General features: G+C 61.9%; 1 protein-coding gene across 23 annotated transcripts in view; it reads left to right on the top strand.

Annotated features, from left to right (window-relative positions):
- PLEC (plectin) overlaps nt 1-25,490 on the top strand; it is a 180,879-nt gene extending 155,389 nt beyond the window's left edge. For all 23 annotated transcript variants that reach the window (XM_037891746.1, XM_037891743.1, XM_037891741.1 and 20 more), the window contains 13 exons: nt 532-684; nt 1,111-1,265; nt 3,975-4,101; nt 4,434-4,617; nt 6,434-6,591; nt 7,409-7,587; nt 9,864-10,002; nt 10,380-10,736; nt 12,007-12,090; nt 12,388-12,492; nt 12,799-12,897; nt 14,602-17,982; nt 19,015-25,490. In XM_037891746.1, coding sequence (XP_037747674.1) covers nt 532-684; nt 1,111-1,265; nt 3,975-4,101; nt 4,434-4,617; nt 6,434-6,591; nt 7,409-7,587; nt 9,864-10,002; nt 10,380-10,736; nt 12,007-12,090; nt 12,388-12,492; nt 12,799-12,897; nt 14,602-17,982; nt 19,015-25,350 — 11,457 coding nt within the window. In that variant the 3' untranslated portion in view covers nt 25,351-25,490. The remainder of the gene's footprint in view (nt 1-531; nt 685-1,110; nt 1,266-3,974; nt 4,102-4,433; nt 4,618-6,433; nt 6,592-7,408; nt 7,588-9,863; nt 10,003-10,379; nt 10,737-12,006; nt 12,091-12,387; nt 12,493-12,798; nt 12,898-14,601; nt 17,983-19,014) is intronic.
- The last annotated feature ends 880 nt before the right edge of the window (nt 25,491-26,370 follow it).

The following is a 26,370-nucleotide window of genomic DNA, read 5'->3' as shown; positions in this document are numbered from 1 at the left end:
TCTGCCCCTCGTCACCCCCCCCATCGCCCTGCCCCCCATCGCCCTGCACTGCCTCTGCCCCCCGTCACCCCGTCCCCATCGCCCTGCCCCCCATCACCCCGCCTCCCGTCACCCTGCCCCCCATCACCCTGCACTGCCTCTGCCTCCCGTCACCCTGCCCCCCATCACCCTGCACTGCCTCTGCCTCCCGTCACCCCGCCCCCATCGCCCTGCACTGCCTCTGCCCCCCGTCACTCCGCCCCCATCGCCCCGCCCCCCATCGCCCTGCACTGCCTCTGCCCCCCGTCACCCCGCCCCCATCACCCTGCCCCCCCATCACCCCGCCTCCCGTCACCCTGCCCCCCATCGCCCTGCACTGCCTCTGCCCCCCGTCACCCCGCCCCCATCGCCCTGCCCCCCATCACCCCGCCTCCCGTCACCCTGCACTGCCTCTGCCCCCCGTCACCCCGCCCCCCATTGCCCTGCCCCCCATCACCCCACGCTGCCACTACCCCCGTCACCCTGCCCCCCATCACTCTGTGCTCTCCACAGGAGGAGAAGGAGCAGATCACAGAGTACAAAGGGCACCTGATGGGGCTGGCCAAGCGGGCCAAAGCCATCGTGCAGCTCAGGCCACGCAACCCGGCCACCCCGCTCAAGGGCCGGCTGCCAGTGCAGGCCGTCTGTGACTACAAGCAGATGGAGGTGAGAGGGCCTGGGGGCGGGGCGGGGGGCAGGGTCTGGGCGCGGGGACCCGGGGGTTGCGGGCAGGGGGTGGGGGTTGGGGTCTGGGCGCGGGGACCCGGGGATGGGGGGCAGGTGTGGGGTTGGGGGCCTGGGGCTGGGAGCGAGGGCCTAGGGGTGTGGTCCAGGGGTTGGGGTCTGGGTGCGGGGACCCGGGGGTGGGGGGCAGGTGTGAGGGGCAGCGGCCCTGGGGTTGGGGGCCTGGGGGTGGGACCTGGGGGCGGGCTCCAGCTGCCCTACCCAGCAAGGCCAGCAGCAGAGGCTGGGGGCGCAGAGGGTGAGCCTGGCGCGGGGCACTGGCCCCGGGGGTGGGTGCAGAGGCCAGTGCTCAGGCTGGCCGGACGGGCACCGGCCTCTGGGGCTGACGCTGCCCCCCGACTGCCCTAGATCACGGTGCACAAGGGAGATGAGTGCGTCCTGATGAGCAACGCTCAGCCCTCCAAGTGGAAGGTGCTCAGTGGCTCGGGGAGCGAGTCCATCGTGCCGTCCATCTGCTTCCTCGTGCCCCCGCCCAACAGGGAGGCGCTGGACGCCGTCAGCAGGTGCGAGCGGGGACGCTGCGGGGCCGGGCCTCGGGGGCACTCCCCATCCGGTGGGACCTCTCGGGGGCACTCCCCCATCCGGCGGGACCCCTCCCCGCCCGGGCCTCGGCTCCCCTCCCCCCTCCGGCGGGACCCCTCCCTGCCTGGGCCTCGGCTCCCCTCCCCCATCCGGCGGGACCCCTCCCCGCCCGGGCCTCGGCTCCCCTCCCCCCTCCGTCGGAACCCCTCCCCGCCCAGGCCTCGGCTCCCTTCCCCCCTCCAGCGGGACCCCTCCCCGCCCGGGCCTCGGCTCCCCTCCCCCATCCGGCGGGACCCCTCCCCGCCCGGGCCTCGGCTCCCCTCCCCCCTCCGGCGGGACCCCTCCCCGCCCGGGCCTCGGCTCCCCTCCCCCATCCGGCGGGACCCCTCCCCGCCCGGGCCTCGGCTCCCCTCCCCCCTCCGGCGGGACCCCCTCCCCCCCCGGGCCTCGGCTCCCCTCCCTCCTCCGGCGGGACCCCTCCCCGCCCGGGCCTCGGCTCCCCTCCCCCCTCCGGCGGGACCCCTCCCCGCCCGGGCCTCGGCTCCCCTCCCCCCTCCGGCGGGACCCCTCCCCGCCCGGGCCTCGGCTCCCCTCCCCCCTCCGGCGGGACCCCTCCCCGCCCGGGCCTCGGCTCCCCTCCCCCCTCCGGCGGGACCCCCCCCCCGCCCGGGCCTCGGCTCCCTTCCCCCCTCCGGCGGGACCCCTCCCCGCCCGGGCCTCGGCTCCCCTCCCCCCTCCGGCGGGACCCCTCCCCGCCCGGGCCTCGGCTCCCTTCCCCCTCCGGCGGGACCCCTCCCCGCCCGGGCCTCGGCTCCCCTCCCCCCTCCGGCGGGACCCCTCCCCGCCCGGGCCTCGGCTGCCCTCCCCCCTCCGGCGGGACCCCTCCCCGCCCGGGCCTCGGCTCCCCTCCCCCCCTCCGGCGGGACCCCCTCCCCGCCCGGGCCTCGGCTCCCTTCCCCCCTCCGGCGGGACCCCTCCCCGCCCGAGCCTCGGCTCCCCTCCCCCCTCCGGCGGGACCCCTCCCCGCCCGGGCCTCGGCTCCCCTCCCCCATCCGGCGCGGACCCCTCCCCGCCCGGGCCTCGGCTCCCTTCCCCCCTCCGGCGGGACCCCTCCCCGCCCCGGGCCTCGGCTCCCCTCCCCCATCCGGCGGGACCCCTCCCCGCCTGGGCCTCGGCTACCTTCCCCCCTCCGGCGGGACCCCTCCCCGCCCGGGCCTCGGCTCCCCTCCCCCATCCGGCAGGACCCCTCCCCGCCCGGGCCTCGGTTTCCTTCCCTCCTCCGGCGGGACCCCTCCCCTCCCGGGCCTCGGCTCCCCTCCCCCCTCCGGCGGGACCCCTCCCCGCCTGGGCCTCGGCTCCCTTCCCCCGTCCGGCGGGACCCCTCCCCGCCCGGGCCTCGGCTCCCCTCCCCCCTCCGGCGGGACCCCTCCCCGCCCGGGCCTCGGCTCCCCTCCCCCCTCCGGCGGGACCCCTCCCCGCCCGGGCCTCGGCTCCCCTCCCCCCTCCGGCGGGACCCCTCCCCGCCCGGGCCTCGGCTGCCCTCCCCCATCCGGCGGGACCCCTCCCCGCCCGGGCCTCGGCTCCCCTCCCCCCTCCGGCGGGACCCCTCCCCGCCCGGGCCTCGGCTCCCTTCCCCCCTCCGGCGGGACCCCTCCCCGCCCGGGCCTCGGCTCCCCTCCCCCCTCCGGCGGGACCCCTCCCCGCCCGGGCCTCGGCTCCCCTCCCCCATCCGGCGGGACCCCTCCCCTCCCGGGCCTCGGCTCCCTTCCCCCCTCCGGCGGGACCCCTCCCCGCCCGGGCCTCGGCTCCCCTCCCCCATCCGGCAGGACCCCTCCCCGCCTGGGCCTCGGCTCCCTTCCCCCCTCCGGCGGGACCCCTCCCCGCCCGGGCCTCGGCTCCCCTCCCCCATCCGGCAGGACCCCTCCCCGCCCGGGCCTCGGTTTCCTTCCCTCCTCCGGCAGGACCCCTCCCCTCCCGGGCCTCGGCTCCCCTCCCCCCTCCGGCGGGACCCCTCCCCGCCCGGGCCTCGGCTCCCCTCCCCCCTCCGGTGGGACCCCTCCCCGCCCGGGCCTCGGCTCCCCTCCCCCATCCGGCGGGACCCCTCACCGCCCGGGTCTCGGCTCCCCTCTCCCATCCGGCGGGACCCCTCCCCTCCCGGGCCTCGGCTCCCCTCCCCCATCCGGCGGGACCCCTCCCCTCCCGGGCCTCGGCTCCCCTCCCCCATCCGGCGGGACCCCTCCCCCATCCGGTGAGACCCCTGCCCCATCCATTACGAACCCCTCTCCTCCCCCTCCCACTTGGCCCATCTGCTCTGGGGTCCCTTGTCTCCCCTTTCCCCTCCTCTAGATCCCCCTGCTTCCTGTCCAAGCTCCTCTGCTCCCCCCTCCCCTTCCCCCTTTGTCTGGGTCTCCCTGCTCCCCTCCCCCCACCTCTCTCTGGCCCTCTCTGCTGCCCCCTCCCCTTGCTCCCACCCGGGCTGCTCTCCTCTCATGGCCTGGGGCAGTGCGTGTCGGGGGCCTGTCTCCACCCCCCATGCCAGCCACAGGGGCAGCAGCCTTTCTGCCCTGAAGCTCCGTGGGTCCCCCCAGGTCTCGTGGTGCTGCCGGGGGCTGGGCCCCGAGTCCGTGCCGGGGAGCCCTGCCTTCTGCCCAGCCATGTGGGCTGGGCTCACTGGTTCTCGCTCTCCCCAGGCTGGACGTCAGCCACCAGCACGTGGTGACCCTGTGGCACCAGCTGCACGTGGATATGAAGAGCCTCCTGTCCTGGCAGTACCTGGTCCGGGACATCCAGCAGATCCAGTCCTGGTCCCTGCTCGTGGTGCGTTGCGGCCCCAGCCCTGTTTGCGGAGGGGGGCTGGAGATCCCGGGGAGGAGCTGGGAGGGTGGGGCCAGGCTGGGAGCTGGGAAATTCAGGCTCAATCTCAAGAGAGAGCCCCGTGGCTGGAGAAGGGTCTCCTGGCCCCCCAACACCCACCTGTCTCTGGGGTACCGGGAACAGGGTGTCCCCCATGGCTGGCCTGGGGCGGAAGGTGGTCTGGGGGCTTTCTCTCCCCCACCTGCTGGTGGGACCTCTCCCCTGTCCTTGCTGGGCGTGGGGGTGCTGGCGAAGGGGGGCCAGCACCCGTCTGAGGCCGTGTGCCTGGCCCCCAGTTCCGGACGCTGCAGCCCGAGGAATACCGGCAGACGCTGCGCAGCCTGGAGACCCATTTCCAGGAATTCATGCGCGACAGCCAGGACTCGCAGAGCTTCCTGCCAGACGACCGGCTGCAGATGGAGCGCGAGTACAGGGCCTGCACCCAGAAATACGAGCACCTGCTGCACAGCCTGGAGAAAGGTAACCGGGGCCACACCCGCCCCCCCTGCCCCCCCCCACGCCCCTCCCACACACACATGTCCTGCAGAGCGCTAGTGAGGAGCTGGGCTCTGTCGGTCGCGATCACTGAACCCAGAGTCTTTTGGCAAAACACCCCAGCTTTATACTTGTAAATTCCCACTTTAGTCTGTGGGTTTTGCAATGTCCTTCTGTAATCGCTAGTCCTTACGTGGTGTTAATCTTGGGGTTTTCTGCTCTTCTCTCTTATTTGTTGTCTTGCCTTCGGTGGTGTTTGCCTCACCTCTGAGGTTGTCAGTGCTGCTAACTTGTTTAGCGTCAGGCACAATGATTGCTTCCTGCTGTCTCTCCAGGTCTCTCACTTCTTGACCATCTGGACATTTTTGAGGCTTTCACACTCATCCTTCACCATGCATACATCCTTTACTCACACCAAGCAACGTTACAGAGAATTTCAGAGAGGATTACATTTTAGAAGGGGTGGTATGGTTACTAAAGGGATTACAAAATAACCTTATACAACTTCGTTTGCAATGCAGATAAGAAACAAGCCCTTGTAGCAAATTAAAATTTTTTATTAAGATGATGTTTAAAAGAAGTGAACAGTACAGAGTTTAAGCTTAGAAGTGTCTGGTTATCAGGGAGTAACGTACAGATTATCAAGATTTCAGGGGTGTGGGTGGCGTAAGGAATACATCCTCTGCAGTATCCCCGATTGGGGGTAAAAGGTTGAGGGGTCAAAGTCCAGACATGGAGATATGGGGGTGTGCAGTCCATATACTGGCTATGTTCAGGTGTGGAGTAGAATGAGTGGATACAGCGATGAGGATTACTGTAATGAAAACTTATCCTAAAACAAAAGGTGACCATAATCAGCCATAAGGACTGTCTGGTCTGTTCCGGCCTTAACATCACTTCAGACACAGGCAGCCTGTCTGATGCGTTTTTCCCGACGACCCAGGGTCGTTCCTTCCTGCTGTCCAGTCAGGGTGGCCGGCAGAATACAATCAAATCATATCATACATCAATACATTGAATGCATACGACATGATTATCCTTTATCCTTCATTCTAAGTTTCACAAAATACAAACATAAAATCCTACTGCTACAACCAGGCCTGCCACAAAGCCAGGATACCCCTCCACATACACACACTGGGGACCAGGTCTGCGACAAGGCCATTCCCCCACGGGGCCATGTCTGCAATAGGACTGTGGCCGTCTCTCCCCCACCCCCAGCCCAGGCCGTGTCTGTGACGTGCCCCGCCCCGCAGCAGAACCGTTCCCAGGAGACCTCCCGTCCCAACCCCTCCCCTGTGTGGGGTATGCCCCCGACACCTTTGGGCTCACAGGACCAAGCCCAGGAGACCTCTCATCCTACGGCCCCTCCCCTGTGTGGGGTGTCCCCACTGGGTCCATAGGGCATGCCCGGGAGACCTCTCATCCTACGGCCCCTCCCCTGTGTGGGGTGTCCCCACTGGGTCCATAGAGCATGCCCGGGAGACCTCTCATCCTACGGCCCCTCCCCTGTGTGGGGTGTCCCCACTGGGTCCATAGGGCATGCCCGGGAGACCTCTCATCCTACGGCCCCTCCCCTGTGTGGGGTGTCCCCACTGGGTCCATAGGGCATGCCCGGGAGACCTCTCATCCTACGGCCCCTCCCCTGTGTGGGGTGTCCCCACTGGGTCCATAGGGCATGCCCGGGAGACCTCTCGTCCTACGGCCCCTCCCCTGTGTGGGGTGGCCCCTCTGGGCCCATAGGGCATGCCCAGGAGATCTCTCCCTAGCCGTCGCTAACAAAGCCACTGACCCTGCGCAGGGGAGCAGGACGAGTCCATGTGCAAGGGCTACATCTCCCAGCTGAAGGATATCCGGCTGCAGCTGGAGGGCTGCGAGTCCCGCACTGTCCACAAGATCCGGGCACCCCTCGACAAGGACCCAGTCAAGGAGTGTGCCCAGCGCATCAGCGAACAGCAGGTACGCCCACCCCTCCCCACCCCATGAGGATCCTGTGCCCAGCACATCAGCGAGCAGCAGATATGCCCCCTCAGCCCCCCGTGAGGACCCTGCACCCAGTCAGCTCTCTACTCAGACATCAGAACCCACCTACCACAGGACACTGGCCCCCTGCTGTGCTCCAGTCCGCAAGAAGCCACCCCCATCCCCGCAGCAAGACCAGAGTTATCCCCTCCCAGGCTGACCCCAGAAGGGATCCCTGCCGCATCCTGCTTCAGGCCCACGGGCTGGGCTGGGCTCAGCCCGTCCTGTCCCTCCCTGGAGCCACCGGCGCGGTACAGCTGCAGCGTGGACACCGCCTACGCTGGGGCTCTCCTGTAGGCATAGGTCCCCACCTCCCCAAAGGTTGCCAGGTCGTTGGATTTGCCATTGTCTTCATGGCCTCAGCCAACCCCTTTCCAGTGACCACTTAGCCCCAGCCAGCCGGGCACCATTCACATCTGGGGCTGAGCGTGCCTGAGAGCAGCCAGCCCTTTCCTCCCCCGAGGGACCAGTGCCATGTGCGGGGAAACTGAGGCACATGCAGGCTTCCTAAAACCATTACAAAAACGTCACACTTGGTGACAGGGCCCCCCGTGGGATAGTGAGACGCTCTGCCGTGTCTCTGGAGTTGGGGCGCAGCATGGCATGGCTTGGCACCAGAACTGGCCTGCTCTGGGGAGGGTCTTGGGAAACCCAGCTAGTGCCAGGCCAAGTGCCAGCCTGGGGCATTGCTGCCTTCCACCGGTGAGCAGCAGGCGGGGTTGCCTGGAGTAACGGCCCCACCCCGTTCCTGCAGCAAATCCACGTAGAGCTGGAGGGCATCCGAAAGAACCTGGAGAAGGTGACCGAGAAGACGGAGAAGGTGCTGGCCCAGCCGGAGCACTCGAGTTCGGCCCCCGTCCTGCGCTCGGAGCTGGAGATCACTCTCCAGAAGATGGACCAGGTGTACAGCCTCTCCACCATCTACCTGGAGAAGTGAGTGTGGGGCCTGGGCTGAATAGCTTCACTGTGCAACCTGGGGGCTCCTTCCAGCCCCCAGGCCTCCCCCCTCGGCCCCTTCTGTTTCAGGGACTCCCTGCAGGCCCCGTCTCCCCCTCCCCCGGACAGTTTTCCTCCAGGCTCCCCCCGATGGCAGGGACTCTGTATATGCTGTTACCCCCCCCCCTCCCCCCCCGTCATCATTTCTTTGCTGTCTGTCTGCAAGAGAAGCTGCTCCGGGTGCCAGGCACTGGCGGTTATGTGGGTGAGGGCTGTGAGGAGCTCCAAGGGTCCCAGCTGAGAACGGGCAGCGTGGTGCCAGCCAGCACTTGAGCCGCTCTGACCTCCTCTCCTGGTCTGGGCCCTGCGCTCGCTGCACCCGCTCCGGAGAGGGGCTGGGCAGCCCCCGCTCAGTGCACAGCTAGGGGGGGATGTCCTAGTGCTGTTCTGTACGGGGGTGGGACGCTGGGCACTCCAGCTCAGAAAGGCAGAGATGGGCAATGGGTGACTGGGGCCCAAGAGACCCCTGGTCGGGCAAGCCAGGAGCCTGGGACTGTGATGGGGGTGTAACAAAGCGGCCTCTAGCGGGACCCAACTGAGAGTGTCAGTTCAGGACCAATAGCAGAGAGCAGGGCAGTCACAGCCCCAGCTGGGGTTCCCGCGCACACCAAGGCAAACCAAACCAGCCAGACAGAGAAGACTTTGGTCTCACCCCACTGGCTAACCACAAGTCACACAAGCAATTCCCTGAGACACTCCAGTTTCCCAGTATCCCCACCAGTGCCCCTCGTTATGGGGACAGATGGTTATGAAAACCAACACCCCAGCAAAAGAAGAAAGGTTCCCTCGATCCCAAAGGACCAAGCCCCAGACCCAGGTCAATGTACAAATCAGATCTTACCCAGAAATCACGCTGTTGCCAATCCTTTCGAATCTAAAATCTAAAGGTTTATTCAGAAAAGGAAACGGATAGAGACGAGAGCTAGAATGGGTTCAATGGAATCAATGACAGACAGTGACGGCCAAGTTCTTGGTTCAGGGTTGTAGCAATGAGGGAATAAATGGCAGGTTCAAATCCAGTCTCTGGAGAACATCCCCAGCTGGGATGGGTCCTTCAGTCCGTTGTTCAGAGCTTCAATTTGTAGCAAGATTCCTCCAGAGATAAGTAGCAGGATTGAAGACAAAACGGAGATGATGCAGCTGCCTTTTACAGTCTCTTGCCATGCGGCCTGTGCTTCCTTTGTTCCAAAAACAAGCTGCCCAGCACATGGCCTGAAAGCCTTAGAGTTCTGTCCATAGCAAGTCCCCAGGCGTGTCTCCCTTCTCTCAATGGGTCAGTTGTATAGTGGATGGTCCTTAATGGGCCACCCAGCAGGCTGGGCAGAGCTGACACCAACTTGTCTGGGGTGTCACCCAGAAGCAGAGCAGAAGTTTGAAATGCAGACAGTACGGTGCCAATGCTTATAACTTTAAATACAAAAATGATACTAAATACAGATGGCATAATCCTAACCAGCCAGCCATAACCTTTTCATAAACCCCTTACTTGACCTCCTTTGTACAAGAGTTGGTGCCACTATAGGACCTTGGTTGCAACCATAATTTCTACGGTCACAGTTCATGTCAGTAACGACATACGGAATAGTGACTGGGGGGCAGCGGTTGGAGTTTGCCTGCCTCACACACAGTTCTGGGGGGAGGGTTGGGGTTTGGCCATCTCACACCCGGGCCTGGCGCAGGGGCTAGTGTTTGCCCATCTGGTCTGCGGCCCTGGCAGGGGGAGAGGCTTGGGGTGTTTCCCATCTCATGCACGGGCCCCAGGGACCCTTTGCTTGCAGCACCTCTGAACGCCGTGCCAGGGAGGTGTTTCCTCTCGTGATTAGCCGGGAGAGCTCCCTGGCACATGGGGCGGGGAGTCTAAATGCTGAGGCGCGTTCAGAGAGGGAGAATGAGACCATTTGGGAGGCTCCAACCCCCCTTCTCCAGGGCAGGAGCCAGCCCCTTTCGCCGCAGGGAGGCAGGCACCACCATGGCACGGCAGCTCCTCGCTGCCTGCAGCCGCCCCCCTGGCCAGTGTCAGGGACAGGCCAGCGGGGCTCATGTTGCAGTGGGCATGTCTGGGACAATGCGATGCTACCAGCCCGGGCTGGTCAGATCTGTGGGAGTGCTCACCACAGGACACAGGGTGAGAGGGGCTGGGGGTCGCCCTCCTGCCCCCCACACAGGTCTCTTCCATTCCCTGCCCTCTGCGAGCTAATCTGCTCCCCCTACAGGCTGAAGACCATCAACCTCGTGATCCGCAGCACACAGGGGGCGGAGGAGCTGGTCCAGAGCTACGAGGAGCAGCTGAAGGAGGTGCAGGCTGTGCCCTCTGACCTCAAGGAACTGGAGGCTAACAAGGCAGAGCTGAAGGTAATGGCCAGGGAGGCCCCTGGCTTGCCCGGACAGGATCAGTTCCTTTGGGTGCAGCGCGGGTGTTCCCCAGGCCCAGATCTGCCTCTTACACAGACCTGGATCACCCAGGGGCAGGGGCCCTGCCCCAGAGCCGAGGGAGCATGAGGGCACGTGCAGACACGGGGGGGGCACTGTTAGGAGGAAGGCGGGGCCCTGGCTGGAGCGGAGGGGAGCAGTGCCCGGCAGCTGGGCAGGACCCAGGTCCAGCAAAGCGGTGGAGCTCCAGCAAGGGCTGCATTCGCCAGGAGCATTGATCGCATCCGGCCAGGGGCGGGACGGCCAGGCTGCGGGGGCAGGGAGCTGCCCGTCGCTGACCTGGCCCCTGTGTGCCACAGAGGCTGCGTGGGCAGGTGGAAGGGCACCAGCCCCTCTTCAGCACCCTGCAGTCAGACCTGAGCAACGCCAAGGATGTCAATGAGCGGATGGTGAGGGGCCACAGCGAGCGGGACGTGGACCTGGACCGGTACCGGGAGCGGGTCCAGCAGCTGCTGGAGCGCTGGCAGGCCATACTGACCCAGATTGACCTGCGCCAGCGCGAGCTGCAGCAGCTGGGCCGTCAGAAGCGTTACTACCAGGAGAGCTACGAGTGGCTCATCCAGTGGGTCCAGGACGCCAAGGAAAGGCAGGAGCAGATCCAGTCGGTGCCCGTCACGGACAGCAAGAGTGTGCGGGAGCAGCTCCTGCAGGAGAAGGTAACGCCCGTGAGAGGGCACCCGGCGGGGCCGCCCCCCGGGGACACCTGTGTGACGGAGCTGCCCACGGGAGCCAGCTGAGGTCACTGAATTAGGGTGAACCCAGGTCGAATGATAACTCAGATCTTACCCCAAATACACGCTTACAGTCAATCCTTGTTATCTAAGCTAAAATTTATTAAAAAAGAAAAGAGAGAGCTCGTTGGTTAAAAGATCAATGTACAGAGAGACTTGGGTTCAATTCTTGAGGTCCAGATACAGAGCAGAGATGAGCTTGTAGTTGCCAAAAGTCCTTTTAGAAATAGTCCAGAGGTTATAGTCCAATGGCCACATTCAGGGTGACTCCAGTCAGTGACTGGGGATCTCAATCCTGATGGCTTAAGGTTTCCCCCTCTTGAAACCCAAAGCAGATCTGAGATGATGAAGGATCGTGTCCCAGGGTTTTTATACATTTCCTGCAGCCTTATGGCCTGAGAAAACGATTGGCTTGACTTTCCTTCTCCCAAACATCCTGGCAATTAGCACAGGGTCATTTATCCATTAAACAGTTCAGACACAGGTTCCCACAGCCTTCAAAGAGACATAGACAATTATACTCTGTCACTCAAGTGTCTTCCTAAATGTCAATATTCCCTTTTTGATCTTTGAATCAAAGCCGTAGCCATAGACAAGGCTTGTTTGCTGACATCACAAGACCTGAGCAAACATCTACTCTTCTATCTCTAACAATGCAGACTTGCATTTCAAAGCTCTATTCAAAGCTTCTATTCATTTACATCTCTTCCTAACCTGTCTCTAAAGTCCGGCCACGGGTCAGGTCAGTCTGGGAGTTAATTAACTCTTTCTGGCCCTGTCACCTTTCAATGAGATTTAATTAATTTTATTAAGATAACGTTGAAGTAAAAAGAAAACGGTACAGAGTTTAAGCATAGAAGTTTCTGGTTATCAGGGAATAAGGTACAGATGATCAAGGGGTGCGAATTTTATATTACACTCATAACGTCACAGGGCGTGACAGGGCACCCAGCGGGGATGCCCGTGACAGGGCACCCGTTGGGGACGCCCCCTAGGGGTGCATGGGGCAGGGGAGCTGGTGGCTTGCTGGCATGGGGCAATGAAAGCCAACTGTGGCAGGGTTCTGTTCCCCTGGCTGCTTTTCTCTCTGCCTGCCCATCGGCCTGGGTGGCTTTGCTGGGTGGGCTGCCTGGAGCCGAGGGGCGAGGATGCTCCGGAGTAGGGGCTGCGATGTTCACAAGTTGTCTCTCCCCAGAAACTCTTGGAGGAGTGCGACCGGAACCGGGAGAAGGTGGACGAGTGCCAGAGATACGCCAAGCAGTACATCGACGCCATCAAGGTGCGGGCCTGAGGCTCCTCCCACAATCCCACGCTGCTTCCTGGCCTGCCAGGCTGAGCCCTCTGCCCGCAGGCTCTGCAGCAGGGGTGCTGGCGCAGGCGGCTGGGGCTGGGCTGGGTTAGAGTTTAACATGGCAGCAGAGCTGGCCTGGGCGGAGTTCACTCCCATCAGGGCCCGGTGGCTGAGCGGGAGCCAGGGTACTCGGGTGTCCCAGGAGATGAGGTTTCTGTCTAGCAGAGCCCCAGGCTGCGGAGTCTGGGTCTCTGCCAGTCTCTGACATGGGCTCTTCTCCCCCAGGATTATGAGCTGCAGTTGGTGACATACAAGGCCCAGGTGGAACCCGTGGCTTCCCCAGCCAAGAAACCCAAAGTGCAGTCTGCGTCTGACAGCGTGATCCAGGAGGTGAGGGGGGCAGGCCCGGCTTGGGGGGCTCTCTGGAGCAGCCAGGGCCAGTGCAGGGCAGATCGTGGGCAGCTGGGGCTGTGGTGCTGTGGCAGCCTGGAGGAGCTGCCTCTGGACCCAAGCTGAGGGCTGCAGCCCTCCTCTGCGTATGGGCCTGGGGACTGGTGTGGGTGGTGCACAAGTGGGCCAAGCCTGGGTCAGTCCCTGGTGTCTGGCACCAAGGAGCCCATGGGAGGGGGTTGCACTGTGGACTCGTCTCCCACCCTGCCTCGGATGCGCCCGCTGACCTGTGTTTCCTGGCTGCAGTACGTGGACCTGCGGACGCAGTACAGCGAGCTGACCACTCTCACCAGCCAGTACATTAAGTTCATCAGCGAGACCCTGCGGCGGCTGGAGGAGGAGGAGGTAGGAGAGCGGAGGGTGGGGGTGGCCCAGGGCCTGGCATGCATCTAGCTGTGTTGATCTCGCTCCTTCCATAACAACAAGGAACACGGTCCATGTTTCTGCCCGTCCCGCATCACTAACGCCCAGCCCAGGCCTCTAACCCTGTGCTGATCTGGCGGCTGGCTCTGGGTACAGCAAATTGATACTCACCAAGGGCTCTGCTGTGTCCGCCCTGCCCCCGGCGCTGGCCAGGGTCTGCCAGGGCTCTGCTCGGTCGGCGGTTAGGAGGGCACTTCCCAGATACACTTAGTACAGTCAGCGTCTGTGTCAGCATGGAGCCCATCCTGCCGCGGGATCTCCGACTCCTCGTTTGTTCTCTGCTGTAACCTCTCTAATTCTTCATTTCCGCCCTTGGAAGAGGAGCCGCTTGGCCGGTGCTTTGTCTTGGGGGATGTTTGTGTTGGTTGGGATCTAATGGAGGGTAAAAAACCAGGATGACTCTGGGATTTCTGCACCAGGTACTCCCCTCTGCGCATGTCCCTCCTCAGCCTCCCTCTCTCCGCCTCACCCCATGGCCACAAGCAACCTGCTCCCAGCACCTGCTCACTGCACCTCCTGCTTCTCCTTTACCCCCTGCAGGAACTGCCCCCGGGCCCTTCTCCCGACCCACAGGGCCATCGGGGAGGGGAAAATGGGGGAACTAACGGAGACCTCACTCAGTCTAGGCAAACAGGGAGCCCAGCCCTTCCTCAAGATGAGGGAGGGGCCTGAGCTCAGCAGGGGCCCTCTGGCTCTGGAAGCACCAGGCCCTTGGTCATGGCTGCGCAGACATCATCCTGCTCACTGTGTAAGAGAAACAGGAGCCCTCAGCCCTCCGGATCAGCCCTGCTGCAGTGCGGAGCCCTGCGAGGTTGCTGCTTCCCTCTCCCTCCCCCCGAGAGAACTGGCAGCTGTAAATCCGCTCCCAGATGTCCCTACTGCTGGAAGGGGCAGCGTTTGCATGCGCCCTGGCGGGTCTCCTTCCCGCTCCACATGGCCGGCTTGCCTGGGCTGTTGGGAGTGGGGCAGTGAGGCACTGTAGAGCCAGCTCGGCAGCCCAGGGCAGAACGTAAAGCTCTCTCCAAGGACTCTGTTCTGTCCCGGTGAGGAAAGGGTTACCCTGTCCCTCTGTTGCCCTCTGCCTGGTCTCCCTTCTCTCTCTGCTGCCCGTATCTCCCACGCTTTTTCCCGGCTCTGCAGCCTGACTGGGTTCCTCACTGGCCCCGAGATGACCGTACTTTTCTGCAGCTGTTGCTTTTGTGCTGGGGCCTGCAGAGGGAGAAGGCTCCCCCTGTGGCTGCCAGGGGAGAGGCCTGCAGTGGGCACGGTGAAGGAGGGCAAGCTGCTAGCTTCTTGTCTTCATTTGCCGTGGGCTTTGCTCGTGCTCCATTGTTTGCTCTTGCTTCGTTGGTCACCCTGCTTCCTGCACAGCCGTCCCGCTTGCTGTGTCACGGTCCGTCACCCGCCTCCCTGAGCTGTACTAAGTGAGATGTAGCAGTGCCGTGTCCCCTCTGTCTGCCACACGTCTTCCAGAAGCCAGCCGGGGGCTCCAGGCCATCCCCATGCCACATCCTCCGCCCCAGCCCCAGGCCATCGCTCACCGAGCATGTGTGTGCTGCTGGTTCTGTGGTTTTCGTTGTGATTTCGTCTTCTCCCTTTGTTTTCCCTGCACTCTTCCCCCTCCAGAGGGCCGCGGAGAAGATGAAGGAGCAGGAGAGGAAGCGGCTGGCGGAGGTGGAGGCCCAGCTGGAGAAGCAGAGGCAGCTGGCCGAGGCGCACGCCAAAGCCAAAGCGCAGGCCGAGGAGGAGGCGCAGGAGCTGCAGCGCCGCATGCGCGAGGAGGTCTCCAGGAGGGAGGTGGTGGCTGTGGACGCCGAGCAGCAGAAGCAGAACATCCAGCAGGAGCTGATGCAGCTGAAGCAGATCTCCGACACCCAGATCAAATCCAAGGACAAGCTGATCGAGCAGGTGGAGCACAGCCGCAAGAGGGTGGAGGAGGAGATCCACGTCATCCGCCTGCAGCTCGAGACCTCCGAGCAGCAGAAGTCCAGCGCGGAGGCGGAGCTGCGGGAGCTGCGGGCCCGGGCCGAGGAGGCCGAGCGGCAGAAGAAGCTGGCCCAGGAGGAGGCCGAACGGCTGCGCACGCAGGTGAAGGACGAGGCGCAGAGGAAGCGGGAGGCGGAGGAGGAGCTGCAGCGCAAGGTGCAGGCGGAGAAGGACGCGGCCCGGGAGAAGCAGGCGGCCCTGCGGGACCTGGAGACGCTGCGCAGGCAGGCGGAGGAGGCGGAGAGGAGGATGAAGCAGGCTGAGCTGGAGAAGGAGCGGCAGATCCAAGTGGCTCAGGAAGTGGCGCAGAAGAGCGCGGAGACTGAGCTGCAGAGCAAGCGCCTGTCCTTTGCAGAGAAGACGGCCCAGCTGGAGATGTCCCTGAAGCAGGAGCACGTCACAGTCACCCACCTGCGGGAGGAGGCCGAGCGCCTGAAGAAGCAGCAGCTGGAGGCAGAGAAATCCAGGGAGGAGGCAGAGAGGGAGCTGGAGAAATGGCGGCAGAAGGCGAATGAGGCCCTGCGCCTCCGGCTGCAGGCAGAGGAGGTGGCTCACAAGAAGACCCTGGCTCAGGAGGAAGCTGAGAAGCAGAAGGAGGATGCGGAGAGGGAGGCCAGGAAGAGGGCGAAGATGGAGGAGTCTGCCCTGCGGCAGAAGGAGCTGGCTGAGGAGGAGCTGGAGAAGCAGAGGAAGCTGGCAGAGGGCACCGCCCAGCAGAAGTTCTCAGCTGAGCAGGAGCTGATCCGGCTGAAGGCGGAGATGGAGAACCGGGAGCAGCAACGCCTGCTGCTGGAGGAGGAGCTCTTCCGCCTGAAGAATGAGATCAGTGAGGCCATTCATAAGAGGAAGGAGGTGGAGGAGGAGCTGGCCAAGCTGCGTACCGAGATGGAGATCCTCTTGCAGAGCAAGGCCAAGGCCGAGGAGGATTCCCGTTCCACCAGCGAGAAGTCCAAGCAGAAGCTGGAAGCCGAGGCCAGCAAGCTACGGGAGCTGGCCGAGGAGGCGGCTCGGCTGCGCGCCCTGTCGGAGGAGGCCAAGCGGCAGCGGCAGCTGGCTGAGGAGGAAGCAGCCCGGCAGCGAGCCGAAGCCGAGAGGATCCTGAAGGAGAAACTGGCCGCCATCAGCGAAGCCTCCCGGCTGAAGACGGAGGCAGAGATCGCCCTGAAGGAGAAGGAGGCGGAGAACGAACGGCTGAGGCGGCTGGCGGAGGACGAGGCCTACCAGCGCAAGCTGCTGGAGGAGCAGGCAGCCCAGCACAAGCAGGACATTGAGGAGAAGATCACCCTGCTGAAGAAGTCCTCTGACACCGAGCTGGAGCGGCAGAAGAGCATTGTGGATGATACGCTGAAGCAGCGGCGCGTCATCGAGGAGGAGATCCGCATTCTCAAGATCAACTTTGAGAAGGCGTCGGCGGGCAAGACAGACCTGGAGCTGGAGCTGAGCAAAATCAAGAGCAGCGCGGAGGAGATCCAGCGCAGCAAGGAGAGGGCCGAGCAGGAGGCTGAGAAGCAGCGGCAGCTGGCCCTGGAGGAGGAGAACCGCCGCAGGGAGGCTGAGGAGAAGGTGAAGAAGATCTTGGCTGCAGAGCAGGAAGCCGCCCGGCAGCGTAAGGTGGCCCTGGACGAGGTGGAGCGCCTGAAAGCCAAGGTGGAGGAGGCCAAGAGGCAGAAGGAGCTGGCGGAGAAGGAGTCGGAAAGGCAGATCCAGCTGGCCCAGGAAGCGGCTCAGAAGAGAATTCAGGCGGAGGAGAAGGCCCACCTGGCTACAGTGCAGCAGAAGGAGCAGGAGCTGCTGCAGACGAGGCGCCAGGAACAGAACATCCTGGACAAGCTGAGGGAAGAGGCCGAGAAGGCCAAGAAAGCAGCGGAGGAAGCAGAGTTTGCACGCGTCAAGGCTGAGCAGGATGCGACCCTGTCCCGGCAGCAGGTGGAGGAGGCAGAGCGCCTGAAGCAGCGAGCTGAGAAGGAGGCGCAGGCCAAAGCCAGAGCCCAGGAGGATGCTGAGAAGCTCAGGAAGGAGGCTGAGCTGGAGGCGGCTAAGCGGGCCCAAGCCGAGCAGGCGGCTCTGAAGCAAAAGCAGCTGGCTGACGCCGACATGGAAAAGCACAAGAAGTTTGCAGAGCAGACGCTGAGGCAGAAGGCCCAGGTGGAGCAGGAGCTGACCAAGGTCAAGCTGCAGCTGGAGGAGACGGACCACCAGAAAAGCATCCTGGATGAGGAGCTGCAGCGGCTGAAGGAGGAGGTGACGGACGCCATGAGGCAGAAGGCCCAGGTGGAGGAAGAGCTCTTCAAGGTGAAGGTCCAGATGGAGGAGCTGATCAAACTGAAGACCCGGATCGAGCAGGAGAACAAGGTGCTGATCCTGAAGGACAAGGACAACACCCAGAAGTTCCTGGTGGAGGAGGCAGAGAAGATGAAGCTAGTGGCGGAGGAGGCTGCTCGCCTGAGCGTGGAGGCGCAGGAGGCCGCCCGCATGCGGAAGCTGGCGGAGGACGACCTGGCGCAGCAGCGGGCGCTGGCGGAGAAGATGCTGAAGGAGAAGATGCAGGCAGTGCAGGAGGCCACGCGGCTGAAGGCGGAGGCAGAGATGCTGCAGAGGCAGAAGGACCTAGCTCAGGAGCACGCCAAGAAGCTCCAGGAGGACAAAGAGCAGATGCAGCAGCGCCTGACTGAGGAGACCGAGGGCTTCCAGAAACTCTTGGAGGCCGAGCGCAAGCGGCAGCTGGAGATCATGGCCGAGGCCGAGCGCCTCAAGCTGCACGTGACCGAGATGAGTATGGCGCAGGCCAAGGCAGAGGAGGACGCGAAGCGGTTCAAGAAGCAGGCGGAGGAGATCAGTGAGAAGCTGCACAAGACGGAGCTGACCACCCAGGAGAAGATGACGCTGGTCCACACGCTGGAGATCCAGAGGCAGCAGAGCGATAGGGATGCGGAGAATCTGAAGAGAGCGATCGCTGAGCTGGAGAGGGAGAAGGAGAAGCTGAAGCGGGAGGCAGAGCTGCTGCAGCAGAGATCAGAAGAGGTACTGATTTTCCTGTTCCCCCTTGCTGTCATATTAATGCTGGGGGACACCCTCTGCTTAGTGTCCTAACTGAGCTGACCATGTAGAATGGCAGCCTTCAGACAGCTGACTGCGCCCACAAAATGCCAGCCAGGGTCCACAGTTCCCTTAGCAACCGACAATCCTCCATAACCCACATAGGCTGTCCGCAGACTCGTCTCACAGCCCCCAGGGTTGTTACGGGTGACGTGTCCGAGGGGACATGGGCAAAGACAAGGGGAGGATTTTCAAAAGCACCTCCACGGTTTAGCAGCCCAAGTGCCATCGACTCTCGGGGGACTTGTGCTCCCAGGTCACTGGAGTGCTCTAGGAAACCTCACCTAATGCACCAAGCCCCTGCTCCACGGACCCCGACTCTTAGCCTTGCTCCTGCAGCTCCCGTGAGCACACGCACACAGCTCACATGTGTGTGCAGTGCTAAGGCTCCAGCTGCAGTGGACCTGTAATTGACCCAGGAGTGTGTCTGAGCAGCTTTGCCCCACGCCCCCATCGGAGGTTGCTCGTCTCTAACTGGTGCTGGCAGAGTCCACCCTCCCTGCACACGGTGTGCCGCTCTCCTGCAGGCACAGGGTGTCCGCTCCCTGAGCGCCAGGCACAGACGGTGGTGACTCTAAGGTCCTTGGCCGTGTGGACATTCACCCTGCTCCTTGGGGTGCATAATGGGGCATGATTAGCTTTGTTTACCCCAACAGAAGAACAGTGTCCCTCTCCTGCTGCTTTAATCCAGTCTAGCATGCAGTAATGCCCAAACTCCTCCTCATCTTCCCACCCCACCCCGTTAGCACTAATGCACCGCAGCAGGGGGCTGGCCCGTGCACCTGTAACATAAGCCCAAGGTACTAGCCTGTAATACGACTTGCTGCTATACCCCAAGCGTTTTCTGGCTAGCGCCCTCCCACTAATGGTTATCCCTGTCTGCACCAGGTTTCTGTGGGCTCTATTTGGGGTTCAGTGGGGTGGGTCTAAGAGATGTCTCTCTGTCCCCTGCTCCAGATGCAGACGGCTCAGCAGGAGCAGCTCCGTCAGGAGACTCACATACTCCAGCAGACCTTCTCGACAGAGAAGGACAGCCTGCTTCAGAAAGAGAGGCTCATTGAGGAAGAGAAAGTCAAGCTGGAGAAACTCTTCGAAGACGAGATGAACAAAGCTCAGACCCTGAAGGCAGAGCAGGACCGGCAGCGGAAGCAGATGGAGCAGGAGAAGCAGCAGCTGGAGGCCACCTTGGACGATGCAAAGAAGAAGCAGAAAGAGGCGGAGAAAAATGTCCAGCGTAAGCAGGAAGAGCTTCAGCAGCTGGAAAAGCAGCGACAGCAGCAAGAGAAACTCCTTGCAGAGGAGAACCAGAAGCTAAGGGAGAAACTGGAACAGCTGCAAGAGGAGCACAGGGCTGCGCTGGCCCAGACTCGAGAGATCATGATCCAAACCGACGACATTCCTGAGGATGCCACGATTTTGCCTACCCAGCTGACTCCGACCAAAGCGGTGCCCAATGGCAGAGACGCCGTGGATGGCCTGGCTCAGAACGGGGAGCCGGAGTTTGCGTTTCATGGCATCCGGCAGAAGGTGCCTGCGGAGAAGCTGGTTGAGGCCGGCATCCTGGGCAGAGAGATCTTGGACAAGTTGGTGAAAGGGACGGTGACCGTGGCTGAGCTTGCGCAGAGGGATGACCTCAGGAAATACCTGCAGGGCCAGAGCAGCATCGCCGGCTTGCTTATTAAACCCACCAACGAGAAGATGAGTATCTACAAGGCCATGAAGAAACAGCTGCTGAGCCCAGGCACGGCACTCATCCTCCTGGAAGCACAAGCTGCCTCCGGCTTCATAATTGACCCAGTGAGAAACAAGAGGCTCTCTGTAAACGAGGCTGTGAAAGAAGGAGTAATTGGACCAGAGCTGCACAATAAAATGCTGTCTGCCGAGAGGGCAGTAACCGGGTACAGAGACCCCTACACCGGAGACAAGATCTCCCTCTTCCAGGCCATGACAAAAGACCTCATTGTCCAAGACCACGGCATCCGCCTGCTGGAGGCCCAGATCGCCACCGGCGGCATCATCGACCCCGTGAACAGCCACCGCCTGCCAGTGGAAGCGGCCTACAAGCGGGGCTACTTCGACGAAGAGATGAACCAGACCCTGTCAGACCCCACGGACGACACCAAGGGCTTCTTTGACCCCAACACGCAGGAGAACCTGACCTACCTGCAGCTGATGGAGAGATGCATGACTGACCCTGAGACTGGGCTCTGCCTCCTGCCGCTCACCGACAGAGCAGCCAAAGGCGGGGACCTGGCCTACACTGAGCAAGAGGCCAAAGATGTTTTCAAGAAGACCACGGTGTCTGCCCCCTTCGGCACGTTCAAAGGAAAGGCGGTGACCATCTGGGAGATCATCAACTCGGAGTACTTCACCGAGGAGCAGAGGCGAGACCTGCTACGGCAGTACAAGACCGGCAAGATCACCGTGGAGAAGATCATCAAGATTGTCATCACCGTAGTGGAAGAGAGTGAGAAGAAGAGCCAGCTGTGCTTTGAAGGGCTCCGTGCTGCTGTCCCTGCCGCTGAGCTGCTGGAGAGCAAAATCATTGACAAAGATCTCTACAACCAGCTGCACCAGGGCAAGAAGTCTGTCAAGGACGTGGCTGACGCAGATGCCATAAAGAGGTATCTGAAGGGCACCGACACCATTGCTGGCGTCCTGGTGGAGTCAACTGGGCAGAAGTTCACGCTCTATGACGCCCTGAAGAAAAACCTGCTGAAGCCAGAGGCTGCCCTGCCGCTGCTGGAGGCCCAGGCAGGCACGGGGTACATCATCGATCCCGTTAGGAACGAGACGCTCTCGGTGGACGAGGCAGTGAGAGCTGGGATTGTCGGGCCAGAGTTCCATGAGAAGCTGCTGTCTGCAGAGAAGGCTGTGACTGGCTACAAAGACCCGTACACCGGACAGACTGTCTCCCTGTTCCAAGCACTAAGGAAAGGCCTGATCCCCAGCGATACCGGGATCCGCCTGCTGGACGTCCAGCTGGCCACCGGTGGCATAGTTGACCCTGTGAACAGCCACCGCCTGCCGCTCGATGTTGCCTGTAAGCGGGGCTACTTCGACGAGGAGACAAACAAGGCCCTGTCCACTCCCAGCGACGACACCAAGGCCTTCTATGACCCCGACACTCAGGAGAACCTCACCTACACCCAGCTGCAGAAGAAATGCCGACCAGACAAGCAGACTGGCCTCTACCTGCTGCCCCTCTCAGACCAGGCCATCCGGTCACAGCAAGAGGAGGTCTACACGGACAGCCAGGCGAAGGAGTCCTTAGACAAGGCGACCCTGGAGGTGCCAGCTGGCAGCTTGAAGGGCAAGACAGTGACAATCTGGGAGCTGATCCACTCTGAGTATTTCACCGAGGAGCAAAGGAGGGAGCTGCTGCGGCAGTACAAGACCGGCAAGGTCACCATTGAGAAGATCATCAAGATAATGATCACCATCATTGAGGAAACAGAGACCAAGAAGCAGGAGAAGCTGACGTTCAGCGGCCTCCGAGCACCTGTTCCTGCTAGTGAGCTGCTGGAGTCGAGGGTCCTTAGCAAAGCCCAGTACGAGCAGCTCAGGGAAGGCAAGAAGTCGGTGAAAGACCTCTCCGAGACGGACTCTGTAAAGAGGTTCCTGCGGGGCAGCGACTGCATCGCTGGCATCTACGTGGAAGACACAAAGGAGAAACTGAACCTCTACGAAGCCATGAAGAGAAACCTCCTGAGGCCAAGCACCGCTGTCACCCTGATGGAAGCTCAGGCAGCCAGTGGGTTCCTGGTCGACCCCGAAAGGAACCAAAAGCTGTGTGTCAACGAGGCTGTGAAAGCTGGCCTCGTTGGGCCGGAGCTCCACGAGAAGCTGCTCTCTGCAGAGAAGGCCGTCACTGGGTATAAGGACCCCTACTCTGGGAACACCATCTCCCTCTTCGAAGCCATGAAGAAGGGGCTGATCCTCAAGGAGCACGGCATCCGCCTGCTGGAGGCCCAGGTCGCCACCGGCGGCATCATCGACCCCGTGCACAGTCACCGCCTCCCCGTGGAGGTGGCTTACAAGCGGGGCTACTTCGACCAAGAGATGAACCGGATCCTCTCTGACCCCAGCGACGACACCAAGGGCTTCCTTGACCCCAACACGCAGGAGAACCTGACCTACCTGCAGCTGAAGGAGAGGTGCATCGAGGACCCCGAGACCGGCCTGTACCTCCTGCCTCTGAAGCAGCCGGAGAAGCCCACGATGGTGGAGACGACACATGTGTACACGGAGGCGGAGACCCGGAAAGCATTTGAGGAAACGCAGGTCAGCATCCCCGTGGGCAGCATGGCTGGCTCCTCCATGTCCCTATGGGAGATCATGCAGTCAGACCTCATCCCCGAGGAGCAGCGGAAGCGGCTGATGGAGGAGTTCCGCTCCGGCAATGTGACCAAGGAGCGCATGATCATCATCATCATCGAGATCATCGAGAAGACAGAGATCATCCGGCAGCAGGACCTGACCTCCTACGACTTTGTCCGGCGCCGGATCACGGCTGACGACCTCTATGAGGCCAGGATCATCTCCCTGGAGATATACAACGTGCTGAAGCAGGGCTCCAAGACCATCCGAGAGATCCTGGAGATAGAGACCGTCTGGAAATACCTGTACGGAACCGGCTGCGTAGCTGGCATCTACATCCCCTCCACCAAGCAGAAGCTCAGTGTCTATCAGGCCCTGAAGAAAGGGCTGATCAGCCCTGAGGTAGCCCGCTCCCTGCTGGAGGCCCAGGCTGCCACTGGCTTCATGATCGATCCCATAAAGAATGAGATGCTGACGGTAGACGAAGCTGTCAGGAAAGGAGTGGTGGGGCCGGAAATCCACGACCGGCTGCTGTCCGCGGAGAGAGCTGTGACTGGCTACAGGGACCCGTACAGCGAGCAGAAGATCTCACTCTTCCAGGCCATGAAGAAGGATCTGATCCCCGCTGAGGAAGCCCTCCGGCTGCTGGATGCTCAGCTAGCCACTGGCGGCATCATCGACCCGTTCCTGGGGTTCCACCTGCCTCTGGAGGTCGCCTATCAGCGTGGCTTCTTCAGCAAGGAGACTTGCGACAGGCTGTCAGAGCCCAGCGAGGTCCGGAGCTACGTGGACCCTTCCACGGATGAGAAGCTCAGCTACGTGCAGCTCCTCAAGCGGTGCCGGAAGGACGAGAACAACGGCCAGCTGCTGCTGCCCCTGTGCGACACGAGGAAGCTGACCTTCCGGGGCCTGAGGAAGCAGATCAGCGTGGAGGAGCTGGTGCGGTCCCAGGTCATGGACGAAGTGACAGCCCAGCGCCTCCAGGAAGGCTTAACCTCCATCGAAGAAGTCTCCAAAAACCTTCAGAAGTTCCTGGAGGGCACCAGCTGCATCGCTGGTGTCTTCATGGACTCCACCAAGGAGCGGCTCTCCGTGTACCAAGCCATGAAGAAAGGCATCATCCGGCCTGGCACAGCTTTCGAGCTCCTGGAGGCCCAGGCAGCCACTGGGTACGTGATCGACCCCATCAAGGGCTTCAAGCTGACGGTGGAGGAGGCGGTGCGGATGGGCATTGTGGGCCCAGAGTTCAAGGACAAGCTCCTTTCGGCGGAGAGGGCGGTGACCGGTTACAAAGACCCCTACTCGGGCAAACTGATCTCCCTCTTCCAGGCCATGAAGAAGGGCCTGATCCTGAAAGATCATGGGATCCGTTTGCTAGAGGCCCAGATCGCCACGGGAGGCATTATCGATCCAGAGGAAAGCCATCGCCTGCCCGTGGAGATGGCCTACAAGCGGGGCCTGTTCGACGAGGAAATGAACGAGATCCTCCTGGACCCCAGCGACGACACCAAGGGCTTCTTTGATCCCAACACCGAGGAGAACCTGACCTACCTGCAGCTCATGGAGCGGTGCATCACTGACCCGGAGACTGGGCTGTGCCTACTCCCTCTGAAGGAGAAAAAGCGGGAGAGAAAGACCTCGTCCAAGTCGTCTGTCCGCAAGCGCAGGGTGGTGATTGTCGACCCAGAGACGGGGAAGGAGATGTCGGTTTATGAAGCCTACCGCAAAGGCCTCATCGACCACCAGACCTACCTGGAGCTCTCTGAGCAAGAGTGTGAGTGGGAAGAGATCACCATCTCCTCCTCGGACGGGGTGGTCAAGTCCATGATCATCGACAGGAGGTCCGGGCGACAGTACGACATCGACGACGCGATTGCAAAGGGCCTGATTGATCAGTCTGCCCTGGACCAGTATCGCTCCGGCACCCTGTCCATCACCGAGTTTGCAGACATGCTCTCTGGAAACGTGAGTGGCTTCCGATCAAGATCTTCTTCTGTTGGGTCCTCTTCCTCCTACCCCATAAGCCCAGCCCCTGCGAGAGCTCAGCTGACATCCTGGAGCGACCCTGCTGAAGAGACCGGTCCGATTGCTGGGATCCTGGACACGGACACCCTGGAGAAAGTGTCCATCACGGAGGCCATGCACCGCAATCTTGTAGACAACATCACTGGACAGCGGCTGCTGGAGTCCCAGGCCTGCACCGGAGGCATCATCGACCCCAGCACTGGGGAGAAATTCTCTGTTGCTGATGCAGTCAACAAGGGCCTGGTTGACAAAATCATGGTGGACAGGATCAACCTTGCTCAGAAGGCCTTCTATGGCTTTGAGGATCCAAGAACCAAGACGAAAATGTCAGCCGCCCAAGCCTTAAAGAAGGGCTGGCTGTACTACGAAGCCGGCCAGCGGTTCCTGGAGGTACAGTACCTGACGGGTGGGCTGATTGAGCCCGACGTGCCAGGCCGGGTCTCGCTCGATGACGCGCTGCAGAAAGGCACAATCGACACACGCACAGCCCAAAAGCTGCGGGACGTGAACACCTACTCCAAGTATCTCACCTGCCCCAAAACGAAACTCAAGATCTCCTACAAGGATGCAATGGACAGAAGCATGGTTGAGGAGGGAACAGGCCTGCGCCTGCTGGAAGCTTCCTCCCAATCCAGCAAAGGATACTTCAGCCCCTACAACGTCAGTGGCTCGGGCTCCACCTCTGGCTCTAGATCGGGCTCCCGAACAGGATCTAGATCAGGCTCCAGGCGAGGGAGCGTTGATGCCACCGGCTCCGGCTTCTCCATGACCTTCTCTTCCTCCTCCTACTCTTCCTCAAGCTACGGACGCAGATACACATCTGGTCCCCAGAGCAACGTGGATGCTGCTGAACTCACTCTCGCCTTGTGCAGCCTAAATGGGAGCTGCGGATGGGAAGCAAACAGGAAGCTCCCCGACCTGCAGAGGCCTCAGCTGACAGTGGCATAAAGTCCTCTCCCTGCCTGCCCCAGCCCCCCAAAACACTGAGAAACCTTCCCATTTATCCTGCTCTGCATGTGGTGAAGCTACTGGCTAATCATCCGATTATTATTTTTAAACCCCAATTTTCTTCCAAAGCAGTGCCTAAAGTTTAACCAAAAAGAGGAGACTAATATATATTAATATGTATGATTGTTGGGACAGTATTTGTATATTTAGCGGTGAGAGAGAACACACTACCCTCCAGCTCAGTAACCCAGGAGCTTGCTTCGGTTCGTACCATCTGCAGAGTCGACTAACCCAGCCACCACCGAGCCGCTCCCACAGCCCGGCAGAACCTGCCAACAGGTTTGCATTTTTGATCCTAACCAGCTAGTGACTTTTTTTATTAACTCTGCCAGCTTCCTCCCCTACCATCCCCAGAGGAGGAGAGGGCACTGTCCCCAGCTCTCAGACCTGCTGCTCATGCCAGCTGCCCTCCCCCTTCCCGGGAAAAGAGACTGTGACCTTGGACCCTGGACTGACCACACTGTCCCTCAGCGCTTTGGCCCAGGACAGTGACCTCTGCACACCAGCTCTGGAGCCGTTGCCTGGATCCTTTCTGCTGGCCTTCGGTGGGGCAGAGGAGGAGGCTGCTGTCTGCTACCTGCCCCCTCCCAAGAGCTCCTCAGCCTGCCTCCCAGAACTCCCCACAGCCGCTGTGGCCTCGGCACTCAGACTGTAAGTGCATGCTGGGGCTGCCTCTGTGCTTTCACAGAGCCTGCTGCCATGGGGATGGATCTGCCTGCCTCTCTGCTCCACAGCTTCACCCCCCAAGAGGTTTTACGTTGCATCTGCGCCTCCTCCTCCAGCCTGCTTGTTCACTCTGACGCATTCCATCATGCTTTGCTTTTCCGGCCCAAGTTCCCGGGGAATCTTACATTGCCGTGTGCTGCTGTTGGCCAGTGGCTATGTCTGCATGTGTGTGTCTGTCTGTCTGTCTCTGTCTCTCTCCGTGTATCTGGGAAGTGCCCTGTACAAGGTTGATTG

The sequence above is a fragment of the Chelonia mydas genome, chromosome 2 (genome assembly GCF_015237465.2).
Source record: "Chelonia mydas isolate rCheMyd1 chromosome 2, rCheMyd1.pri.v2, whole genome shotgun sequence".
Taxonomy (NCBI): Eukaryota; Metazoa; Chordata; order Testudines; family Cheloniidae; genus Chelonia; species Chelonia mydas.
This window is presented reverse-complemented; position numbering and strand designations above follow the sequence as displayed.